Genomic DNA, 13,028 nt, shown 5'->3' with positions numbered 1-13,028 from the left:
ACTCATAAATCTGATAGTTGCTACTGAATCCTGCCTGGCTGTGAGCAGCGAGGCAGGAAGCTAGGGGTGGTGTAATTGTTCTTTCTGGTATCGTGACCTTCTGTCATACTTCCAACTGGCAGTCCCGAACATTTCTAAGATACCGGGAAGTTAGAGAAAAGCAAGGACTTGAAGATAAAGTGATAAAGTGATGAAATTAGAGCGTGACATTGTGTCTGATGTCTGTGTATTTTATTGCAGAAATAGCTACTAAAGTTAGCATGCTAATTACCTTGCCTCGAGCAGTCTGATCTTATGATGCGACCAGAGTGGGTGACTGTAGCAGGCAGAGAAGCAGCAATGCTGCGCTGATAAACTGTATATAAAAGATGGGTCTGAAAAGTGAAATAAATATGGAAGTGCCTTAAACGTGAATACTTTTTCATGGCTAGCAAGGGGAGAGTTCAAAAGCTAGATTCAAGCAGTAAATATTACTTAGCTTTAAAGCGTCACTGGAAAAAAAGTGATGTTCATTGTTTAAATAAATACCTGATCCCCATTTGAGTTGAACCACAGATAAAGCATGCTTTACTGTGTGACTGAAAAGCTGATATCCTATATGGATCCTGGATGTGGCGAGCAAGATCTTCCCCCAAATTCTTCACATTAGTTTCAAAATAAAAGGAAGAAAACTGTGAAAAGGCTCCGATTCAGGCTTTGCAAACCAACACGTGACACCACAATGGCTACTTCCATCTTTTACATACAGCCTGTAGCAGAAATGCCTCTGGTGATGCGTCCCACCGCTGGAAATGCCTTGAAGTTTGAACTTGCAGCCTGCCTTTTATTATGTAGCCAACTGGATAGAAACAGTGTTAATATTTTTTTTCTAAGTTAGCCATTTGTGATAGGACATGAAGGACATGAAGTACATGAAGGACATGTTTATTGCTTTTTTTTTTTTAGCATTCATGGGCTGCACTGCGATTGTATTACCCACACACAACTTCAAGTGAGGTGCAAAGTCAATTGGTGTGTACAGGTGTACCTCTTATTCTCTCTCACCTGCACATTAAATGACATGCTAAGGAAAGCTGTGTCATAGGTGCATATACAGTATGCGGCCAGCTCAGACATGATGTGTAACCGCTACACTACATTTTTAAAAAAATAAATAAAACAATAATAATAAAAATAATTTAAATGATAATGATTAAAAATACCCATTCCGACCTAACCAATATCCTATTGTTGTCATTTTAAGTGATCTAAGTGTAGTTTTTTGAGCCTCGGTCTATACCGCCTCACTTAACCATGGTAACATATGGACATCATCAGCTGTTAATATGTTTCACCATGACATGTTGTTACTATTCCTTACAGGCCCAGCCACTGTAGTGTATATACAGTAGAGGTAAATGTTATCATTAAGGCTATATTCTAATTCATATCTATGAGCCAGACTGCATGGTAGGGCCTTCGTGGCACGTTATTTTATGTAACTGATGGAACGCATGTCTGTCAAACTTGAACAGCTTCCCCAGAGATTTAAGGAACATCCTTTTTGTCCAAGTGCCAGACGCACGTCGCAGTCAGTGATTAATGAATTGGAGGTTTTTATGTTAAACCCGTTTAAGGACTTGGGTGCTGGAGACCGTCTGTGCGCTACAGAGCGTCTCGTTTACAGAGATGAACATAGCTGAAGGCAGCCTTGTATTGCTTCGCGTAGTATGTTTATGCTATATGTTTATGGCTGTATGAAGGCAGATGGATGATCACAACTCGAGCCCCAACTAATTGGTTTTGAAGGAGTCAGGACCTGGACTAAAGGAAACAACTGTCTCTGCCTCAGACGACATGGAAGCTACGCACCGCTACAGCTGCCAAAGCTCAGTACATTGGGTCATGTTTGTGTTTAGACTCCCGAGTATTTATAAGCAAACCAAAAGGCCATTAGCAGTTAAAAATTAGTAGCTAATTCTACACAAGGAAACGGTTTTTCCCTATATAAATCAACGCAGTCGTATTTTAGGGCTTATCCCATTTTAAATGAAATGTTAAAGCCAACCCGTTTTGGCTTTGGATTTAATAATAAATTTGGATTGCAAAACGTAATCCAACTGGAAATAGTTTTTAAAAATCACTCAATAAAGAATGATCTGTTTATTCTTTATCCAAACACAAAGCAAATCGGGGTGTCTGATAGATACACAGCTATGTACTCGCTCAACATTTAACATTCAGATTTGCAAAATCGATCATCTAAATGGCTCTGTGAAAGGATGGAAGGATGGTGTAGAGAAATGCCACCATCTTGTCTTTGTCTCCATCTAAACTTTTGATCCTCCTGTAACAGATCTCTCTCTCTCTCTCCAGTGCTTTGTTTCATCCTTCTCCTCATCTCGCTCTCTCTCCCCGTCTTCCTGCCCCTCTCGTGTCACGCATTTCCGAGAGTCAGTGTATTCTAAACTGTTATGCTCTTGTTTCCTATGGTTATAATCTCCAATGACATGCCAGAGTCCCATTTCCTTTTTCAGCCCTGCATCCACAGTACCAGTGCAGCCTTAATGTACAGTGTGTCCATAAAGCGAGCACGCAACGCAGTGCAGACACTGTGCAGACCTCAGCTTTAACACATGCATTACATTCAGTATTATGTATCATAATTGTGATTTAAGTCTGGAATGAAAGCGTACGAGTGGAGATTAATCTGGCTGTCGCAGCTTCTCATGCGGTCGTTTACTGAAATAAACAAATAAATAAAATGTGAACGTGAACGTTCTCACCGTAGTAACAGTAACTATGTGTCATAAGAATTTATTGTAATTCAGAGATTTGTATTCGGCATCTTATTTCAGTGCTTCTCAAGTACACACTGCCAAAACAAACAAACAAACAAAAAACACTGGTTATTCTGATTTCTCAGTTTTCCATTCTGACAACGTGACAAAAAGCATTCATCACATGTGGTGATTTTTGATTGGGCTACAGGAAATTTTGACCATCATCTGTGCTCAGAAAGTTAGTTAATTCAATCTAAAACTAGTTCGATCTCATTAAATTTAAAAAACAAGCAGCAGAGGTTTGTGGTCGTGAATGAAGGAGGACGACTAAATACTGTGCCTGTGCTCAAACAGCATTAACATAAGACACAATACTACTGCCCATACCATAACAGCTGAAGCAAAGCAAAACTGGAATAAATCCAATCATTTAACAACTGAAGTGGCATGCCAGTGTCTCCACGGCATTTTGTGCGTCTCATGTCATGATGTATCACTGCCTAAAAAGGAGGGAAAAAAGCTTTTCTGGGAATGTTAAGCTCCGGCCTCTTTCCCCTCAACAGTGCACTGGTGAAATGACGTAGCACAAGATAAAATAGTAATGCTAATATCAATAGTTTGTCCATTACAGGTCAGCTAACTGTCCACTGGAACAGTTACAAAGCTGTTGGTTTTCGATCTCACAAGGCCGATCAATACGGGGGCATACTGTTTCAATTTTGCCGGCATTGATTTTCTCTATAACACTCCAACCCTAAAGCATTCATCTTTCTGAAGGAAGGAAGATTTGATTTACTGAAGAAAAATTGGAGTGCACATCACAAAGATTTTTTGCCGGGCGGGAGTGTGACATGCCAAAAGATGGATGTCCCTTGGCTGGGAAGCCTCTAGCCTAAGGGCGTCCATTAGAGCAGCGGTGCTGCAGAAAATGAGCTGCTTATATGAGGAAGGAGGAGCAGAGGGAGAGGAGTCGGTGCTCAAGGTGTGTGTGTGTGTGTGTGTGTGTCTGGAGGGGCTCGCTGTAGGTGAGGATTTTTGAAGTAAAGTGGAAATAAAAGGATACCATTGCAAGCTTGCACGTGCAACTTGAATAATGTTTGCATTTGTCTCAGAGAGACTGGTGACATCAATAAACAACTGCTCTGGTTAAAAAAAAAAGTATGCACACTTCTTCTACATCACACAATCTTTTTCCAGCTGCAGCCACCTTCCTTTTACTTTCCCTGCTTCCAGCATCCAGAGTGAATTTCCATGGTACATTAGTCAGCCTATTAGAATGCAATAAAGAGAAGGTATGAGAGGGGAAAAAGAGGAGAGTAGTGTCTGTCCCCAGAGACCGCGAGTTGGCGTTCTCCATCATCTGCCCTCATCTCCCCTCTGTCTGTCGACTTTGTCTAGGTGTCATATACATGAAAGATGATTCCTGACCCAAATAAACACCACAGCAGGCTTGATGCTCTGTGGACCCAAGCTCCAAAAAGGAGGGGAAAAGTGGAGTGAGCAAAAAAAAGAAAAAAAAAGAAGGATATCTGACAGTTGTTTCATTTGTGATCATCTTGCTAGCTATTCATTTACTTTTTCCTCTCTTAAAAAGACAGCAGGCTGACATGTTGTACACCTGAGTCTCAAGGTGCTGGGACACAAATGCATGGATGAACAGGTAGTCAACCTATCTGTCTGACCGTGGATCTGTCTGTGTCTTGAAACTAGATGACAGACAAGGGCATAAAAAAAAGATAGACACCCTTTGTCTGGTGAAAGGATTCCTCCTCGGACACTCAGTGATACAACTGAAGTGGGTGTGAAACTAGAAAGAGCAAAAGGACAAAGAGTGAGGGAAAAGGGGACAAGGAACTACATGTGGTGAAAGACTGACAGAAAGACAGAACTGCAGACAGAGAAGAAGCAGAGGGGAATGGAAAAAGGAAAATCACCTAACACCTCTTTTCTCCAGAGGCCAGGGCGGCTGTAAGCTGGATATTAAGACACAAATTGCATTCAGGCAGGTCACACTGTGTCACAAGATATTAGATGCCTGCCGTGAGGAAACAACAATTCCCATCAGCTTGTGAGAAAATAATATTTTCATTTTCAGACCCTTTATTGAATGGAAACTTTGGGGAATACGGTTTTATGGCATGTGAGCAGGCAGCCTACAGTTTTTAACACCCATGCAACAAAAAGGACGCAATCATAGCTGCGTATTGTCTTTGTGTTCCTGGATTTCATTTTCACAGCTGGAAAAGAGGTTGCGGGTTTCACTGGGTGAATCCATCCTCCCCCCTTCCTTATTTACCATCAGGAATGATGCTGCACCACATGCTTTGTGTGTATATATGAAATTAAAAATAAAGAAGAAGAAAATCTTTTATTAGGAAGCCTGCAGGTATACAGGTGTGCAGAAGGGGTTTTTTGTTTGTTTTCCCCACATTCATCGTTTCCTTTTTTCTTTTTTTCAGAGATTTGCAGCACCAGATGTTTCTCCTATGCCCACATACCATCGGCTCTGGTGCGAAGCTGCACCACCTGACCTTCACAGTAATTGACCAAAAATATTGATGTAATGGCACAAGACTGATTGTGATTTATTAAAAGAGCGCTGCACTCCAAGGCTCAGTGCCAATGGCTCCCTGCGCCCATCGGCAGCCATTAGGAAAACCATCAATAGTACAGCGGCATAAAGCAGCGGTAATGGGGGACTTTTCTAGCCAGAGCTCGTAGAACACAATATCCATATTAAATGGCGCAGCCTTGTGTGAGTACACATAGAGACAAACAGAGAGAAAGAGAGAGAGAGCGCGATGGAAGGAGGGGAGAGAGGGAGATTGGATCAAGGCAGGAAAAATATGACAAATAATACACCATAACCTGATGCCGATATGAAACAGAAACAAATAGAAAAGGAAAACAAAGGCAGCGAGAGATAGACTCCTGATCCAACGGCAAACTAACCCTCGCCAGACGAGTCCCTGGAGACTTAGTGCAGCCTAACAAGCGTGAGCCAGCAGCCGTCTCTGGAGCTCGCCATTACACACTACCTGCACAAACAGCCATCATTAGGGAATAGCTGCATTGGACTGTGCTGCCTATTTGGCGAAACAAACACAGAGGATAAGGTTCCCTCTGTTCTTAATGGGAACTGAGCTGTTCAAATGGCTTTCATCTCTCCCCCCGAATCAATGCATCATTCAACCCGCGGCTGACATTTTCACCTTTGCAAATCTAATTTAATCAAAGTCATGAGTACTGGTGGCTGAGATTAAAGATAATGAGATTAAAACCATAATGGCGATTTGAATAATTTTCAAGCCCGACAACTGGATGCAATTGAAGGCATTTCTATGAAATTAAAGTAATAATGTTGCTTCTTGATTCTTACGATTATACGGGCTTATCAAAAAGAAAACATAATGATGAGACAAAAAACATGTTCACGCACACACACACACTAAATAAAATAATGGATTAATAATGGACTAGCTAAAGCATACTGTGTGAATATAAGCGTGAGGGAGGGGGGAAATAAATAAAAAAATTTTATAATACGTCTAATCTGATCTTATTTGAAAGCGGAGCACAGCTCTGTTTGACACTTTACACAACCACAGTTTTTGTTTTACCTTATGGAAGAGCCGCCCCAGGCTCCATGTTTGTCAGTCAGGATGTTGACTATCTTCTGGATGAGCTGCGTGGCTGTCACATGGTCGCGGTACTTGGCCGCACGGATTAAGTGGTCGCACAGTTTCTCCTCATCACGTTTGTCTGCTGCGTACTGAGCACAGCTAGACTGGAAAAGAGAGGGAAAACAAACACACATACATTAATAACGATGCCCTAGCATAATCTATAAAGTGCACATCGCCAAAAAACCCCAAAACAAAACAAAAATCACACATGCGTGTGCCACACATTACACCGTGCTCTTGTGTGTAAATAACACAAACAAAAACCACACAGATATGAGCACAATGGTGTTTTCACATACAGAAACTCTACTCTGACTAGAACCAAATGAAAAGCACAGGGGGTCATTTCTGCCCTCGTGTCATGTTGATTAATAACAGTGGACATGTATTTTCTAATGCCCTCCAGCACACCAAATCACACGATACCTACAATGCACAGGGAGGACATTTTTCTCTGTCTGAATTTGTTATCAGAACGGGCCTTTGAACTCGGCAGCGATGCTGAAACTAAAACACCTTCTGACAATAGGGGCTATAATTTGAAACAGTGTTTGGAGCTTTCGTAACCAATTTTTACAGCGTATTCAGGCTGCAATCGTGACTTACTGTGGCATGCATATTGATGATGAGAAGTCAAAAAACAAAGAAGAAGAAGAACATGGGCTTTGTATTGCATGATTAATCGCATAGTCTGGGTATGATATAGGACTGTTTATTATCGACCACCTTTAGATTAGCGTTAAACTGACTGACTAGTGCAGCAGTCATACAGTAACTATTAAACTCAAAAGCATGGCTGAACAAATACAACAAGCCCTCTCAAAGTTAAGGGTAAAGCGCTTTATAATGGGCCCTCCTCTTCAATTTCAAGCACAACATTTCATATCTGACAGAAAATCTATAGGTATAAATCACAGAGGGGCTTTTCTGTGGGCTGCTTAATTATCAATCTAAGTCTCTTTATGTGGAATTAAAGGGGGCCCTGACCTTCCTAGAACGATGACCTAGTCACTATACTTCATACAGAAAAGGGTGCCTTAAATCTGGGACAATCTGTGAGTCCCCAAATTTTCTACTTAGTTATATGCATTAAGCTCCTTGCAGGTTTCCATCATTTATACAGATAGCAAGTAGCAGGCCTGCAACGAGTCTACTTCTATCTGCTCCTGTGTGAGACATGTAAAGTCTGCAGTACTAATCAGCGGTGCTGGGTTCAAACTCATAACCATAAACAAACACTTCATCACCTGTGTGTTGAGCCTGCCCAAACACCCAAACCCTCCATGCTGTAATGGGCTTTGCTTCTATCCGAAGCCAAAGTCTGTGGGAGAACAGGCCAAGTTCACAGACTCGACCTTAAAATAACAACCAAAATTTTTTTTTTTAAAAAGCTCAGCATGTAAGTAGCGCCATTAAAACCCAAACTTTGGTTTGCTTCTAAGTGGAAAAGACAAGTCACAGTTAATTCCAGGGGTCATACCGTTGATGTAAAGTCAGAGAATATGCCGGGGTATTATGAAGGACTTATTATGTTATGCTATTATGAAGGTTGGAGCGAATAAGTAAATCTCCCTGCTGGCACCACCTTGCTTTCCCTCGCATACAGGTCGCACTGACAGGATAGAGGACAGAAACTGAAGAGAGGCATTCAGAGGCATTTTAAAAACAGACTGTTCTTTCATTCCTTTCAAGGAATGCCAAAGAAACAAGAAATAAATTAAAACCTTCTGTTTCCACTTTAGTTCATATCATGCCTCTTTGTGAGCCACTAAAGCAGTCAGTGTGATTATTTTTGATAAGAAAACACACTTTAAAAAAAAGAGAGAGGGAGACGAGGACATCCGAGTTAAAAATGCTCAGCTGGGGTTGAAATATGGGAGACTCTTCTCCGTTTGCCTGCTACTCAGACAGCCACCAGGGCACAACTTGCTGCCAGTGAGAGCGTTATGACTTGCGACATTGTAATCATGGGCAGCACCTTCCATTACACGGCCTGGCTGACAGGGTCGGGCCAACGTGGGTGCTGGCTCTGCCGGAGGGAGACAGCTTGGTTGAAGACGAAATGATAATGGCTGGCATTAATCGAGTCAATTACGCTGAGTCGTGTCTCCCGCAATTCATCTACAGTTCAAATAAATAACTAGGGATGTGTGTTGGAGTTTTGGGGAAGGAAATGGCCTAGCCAGACGTGACTGGAGGGTGAAAAGAACAACAATCATCTCTAAAAATCACACAATGGTGGAAAATAAGCAAGACGCACCTGCAGAGATGAAGCGTGAGAAAGAAAAAACAAAACAAAATCACATGAATTTTAATCACAGCTGAAGCCGAGTTTATAACGAGAGAAAAACAAACACGCAAGCTTTCTGTGGCTGCTAAATGTTACCGAGGCTGCCAACAGATTGTGTTTGTGCCGTGTTGACTACAAATAATAAGCGGAGGTGGGGGGGTGTTAGAAAACGAGGAGTAGACTTTCACATCTACACGCAGCGTTGTACTAGTGTCAGCTTTATCTAAATGCTGTAGTTGTTAGATGATGCCTTGGCTCCCCTCCTTTTCTCCCTCTGTGGGTTGAGAGGGTTAACCAGTATAATAGGCCGGAGAATGGAGGCTCATTACAAGATATCAGCCCTATGTTTATCAATTAGAGTGACAGAGAAAGGTCTAGTGGTGTTGCCGTGCCACGGCAAGCCTTCAACACGCCGTCTGACAAAGCCAGGGTCTCGAGGTTCTGACGGAGAACAGGAGGAAGGAACAAAACCAGCAGAGATATTATTAAAGCGCTTGATTTGCAATCTCTTGACATTGGTGGCACGTCAGGGATACAAGTGCGCCAAGGCTGGGCCTATTGCTCTACGAGATTCTCCAATTTCTCACATCCGTCGACAAGCACTCCCAGAGGGTTTCATTTACGAACGGGCAGAGAAACTGTCCAGAGGAAGGCGAGACATCAGGCTTGTCCTTGTCTGGCATCAGAGAATGCAAATATACTACAAATAAATTCCTCCTGGAACACAATGGAGGTCTAGTGAGACAAGGGGATGAAATGAGAAAGGAGGGAGGGAGGGAGGGGGGCGGTTGCTAAACAAAAGTAGATGGCGAATCGGTCCACCACCACCACCAATTGGTTGCAGAGAGATTCTCTTGCACTTGATCTCTTGCCCTCGAGTTTTCAAATTGCAACATAAAATGTCACCAGGGGAATTCAGACAATAGGCAGGGGAAGAAACGAGTGAAAGGACGAGGAGGGGGAGAAAAATGAGGGCTTAAAAGTACAATGGCGAACAAAAGTCACCAAATGACAATGCCTGACAGCCACTTCAATTCTGAAATGATGCTCCTGTCATGCTGTGCTCCCAAGTATTGATTTTTTTGCTTCTTCTCTTGGAGCGCCAGAGGGAGAGAAAAAAAAATAATCTAATCCAGTCGAAACAGATCCCTGCTACTGGCATCAGCCCACTGCTATAGCCACCATCAAGGTTAACGCAGGCACAACACTTATCAAAGTATCTCTCTCCTCCTTTCTCCTCCCCCGGCTCCTCCCCTCACACTGATCTTTAATGGACTGGTCACCATGCTTGGCTGGCAGCCTCTTCATCTTTTCTTACCCAGAAACCACTTGTCTCTGCAAAAACCTCGCCCTCCTTTTGCCACATCAGTCTGCACGGCTGCCATCTCCTTGCGCGATAACTCCGGCACAGCTTCAAGGTCGTGCCACGTGAAAAATCATTCGTGTTAAAATGTCATCTGGAGATGAAAAATAGTCAAATGAAGGCAGGACGCAACCGGATGAAAAATTTGGTTGCACCTCTCCTGAATTTGCTGTTGCCCAGAAGTCAGGAAGGCAAGGTTTTAGTGGCACGGTGCTCAAGCTGCATGTAAAAGCAAATCTCCACCAAAAAAACAAATAAAAATAAAAATAAAAATAAAAAAGAATTAAAGCAGCAAACAGACTCATTGTGAATAAAAACATCTAAAAAGCATACAGCAGTGACAGCGATGTGCTTTTATCCAGCATTACAAGCTCACCTTCAGCCATTAATAGGAACAAAAATATATATATAAATATCAGGAGAACATTCCTCCAGTGACTAAAGGGATGGTGTCGGAGTGAAACAAAGGAAAATGTGGAGTAAAGTCATATTTCGGGGTGAGGTGGTCAGTAATAATGATGGGAGCTGCGGAGGAGGTACCTGGGGACTTCATTATGTTGACAAGACAGCAGGACTGAGACTACTGTTCTCCTCTCTGTAACCCACTTCTCCTTTTCCATTTCTTGGCGTCTTAAGTGAAACAGTCAATGCTGTGCTGTGTTGTGTGTGTGTGTGTGTGTGTGTGTGTGTGTGTGTGTGTGTGTGTGTGTGTGTGTGTGTGTGTGTGTGTGTGTGTGTGTGTGTGTGTGTGTAGGACCAGAAGAAACACTAAAGTTTGTCAAGGTGTTGCGTGTTTTGACAATAACGTGATTATATGTTAGGAGCCTGCTGTCCAGGCTGGAGAACTAGGTGCAGTTTCTCACTTTTCTTTTTAAAAATGTGCCCCTGTTCTCATGGTGGTGCGATACTATCGCACAAAGACACTTGTTTTGTTTTATTGGGTCCCCCCCCTCATTCTCTTTATAACAGATTTGCCTGTAATGAGACGCTCGGTAAACCAGCCCTGCTGACATACTACATTACAGCAGTGACAACTACATGACAGCAGGCTACAGTTGGTGGCAGCTATCAGTTTGAGTGCTGCAAATGTGGTGGTGAAAACAGCCTTTGGGAGTTACGGTTTCTGACTTTTTCCCCTGCGTGTGTGGTGGAGTATCCCCCACTCCCCACAGTGACGATTTATTAGGTATATGAGAAATAGAAAAATAAGGAAACTGCATTAGCACTCACTCTCGCCGGGCATTACTTGTATCACTCATAAGAAAACAGTAAAGTATTTTGCTCATTTTGTTTTGTTTGTACTTCTTAAATTTACTTCTAGAAATTTGCATTTCAGTAAAAACTAGAGCAAAGTGGCTTTTGTTATTTCTCCTGTTGAAGCCCATTTTAATAGACTTGACATAATTGTGTGTATAATTATTTTATTACTTTTTATTCATGTGGAAACGGAACATAAGTAATTATTTAGTAAAATTATTTTAAATGAGTAATGAAAAATATCAAGGGGGGAAAGTTTTTGATCACAGGTTGGTTTTGCTTCTCAAACAAAATACATACTTATTCATGAAGATGGCACATGTATTCAAATTGTTATGCCATTTAATTAATATATAACCTGTTATATATAACCTCACATTATATATAGCTCATTATTATCTCTTAGACATTCAGATCAATCTATTGGCCTTGAAAGGGAGGTCAAAGGTCAAATATGACATACTTTATATCTTTATGTGTTACTTTCTATAAGTTGGCAATAAACACCACTATAGTAAGAATAATAGTTTCTACATTTTAAGGCTTTTTTGTCCATTTTCAACCAAAGAATTGTTAAATGAACATTACAGACCTTGGTGAACGTGAGCCAAATTTTAATGGATTGTTAAGTCCGCTGACTCCAGTCTACATCTCTACAAAGTTTTTATCAGAATTCATTCAAAACCTTTCTGTTTACAGACAGAATGTCTCACATGCGAAAACTACCAAAAATATAACCACCTCAGCAGAGGTAGTAATAATCTAGGTTTGGCTTGATTTATTTCTTCTATCTTTTCAGATAACTAGCACCAGACAGGTATTGCAGACAAGTTTGTTCATTAGTTCATCAAGTAACCTCAAATTAAAAGTAAAGAATGACACAAAATCACCAGTTATGACAGCTAAGATTGTCTGAACAGTAAATCTGTTGACAGCTAACGTCAAGAGACATCGTTTAAGATACAGTCTTGAAACTTTGCAGGTGCTTGGTTGGAAAGTCAGGGTCAAGTTTATTCTCCATTGATGGAGAAAACCAGCCATGCTGACATGACTCCCTCAACAAGGTTGTCTCTAAATAAAGAAGTTATAATTCTCATGCACTATAGAGTGGGAGAAAGACTTCTGCTAAAGCATTGCAATAGCCTTGCAAGAAAATTATATTGGCAGTCAATAAAATTTAGAGAAAGCAGAGATATCATTTCACTGTAAAATATTATTCCGGTCACAGATATTAAATCACTGGAGTGTAAAAGAAAACATAATTCATCAGACCAAGTCACATTCTTCCATTGCTATGTGGTCCAGTTCTGATGCTAACGTTCCCAATGTGGGGCTTTCTGTGTTGGACAGGGGTCAGCACGAGCACTGACTGGTCTCCTGCTATGCAGCCCCATAAACAAGAACCTGATGCACTGTGATTTCTGACATCTGTCTGTCAGAACCAGCATCAACTTCCTCTTCAATTTGAGACACAGTAGCTCGTATGCTAGATCAAACCACACAGGCATCCTTCGCTCCCCACATGGATCAATCAGCCTTGGCTGCCCATGACCCTGTCAGTGGTTCCTCACCATTTCTTCCTTGGACCACTTTTGACAGATAATGACTGGTGCAGACTGGGAACACCCGACAAGAGCTGGAGTTTTAGCTATCACAGTTTGACCCTTGTG

The 13,028-nt window shown here is 41.7% G+C and overlaps 1 protein-coding gene across 9 annotated transcripts in view; it reads right to left on the bottom strand.

Moving 5' to 3' along the window:
• Positions 1-13,028, bottom strand: part of lrba (LPS-responsive vesicle trafficking, beach and anchor containing) — a 188,273-nt gene that overhangs the window by 80,618 nt on the left and 94,627 nt on the right. For all 9 annotated transcript variants that reach the window (XM_085276522.1, XM_085276524.1, XM_085276526.1 and 6 more), the window contains exon 36: positions 6,383-6,549. In XM_085276522.1, coding sequence (XP_085132648.1) covers positions 6,383-6,549 — 167 coding nt within the window. The remainder of the gene's footprint in view (positions 1-6,382; positions 6,550-13,028) is intronic.

This window comes from Mchenga conophoros, linkage group LG6, assembly GCF_057382185.1.
Source record: "Mchenga conophoros isolate Kocher_MC1m ecotype Shallow Benthic linkage group LG6, M_conophoros_male_GT1.1, whole genome shotgun sequence".
NCBI classification, from domain to species: domain Eukaryota; kingdom Metazoa; phylum Chordata; class Actinopteri; order Cichliformes; family Cichlidae; genus Mchenga; species Mchenga conophoros.
This window is presented reverse-complemented; position numbering and strand designations above follow the sequence as displayed.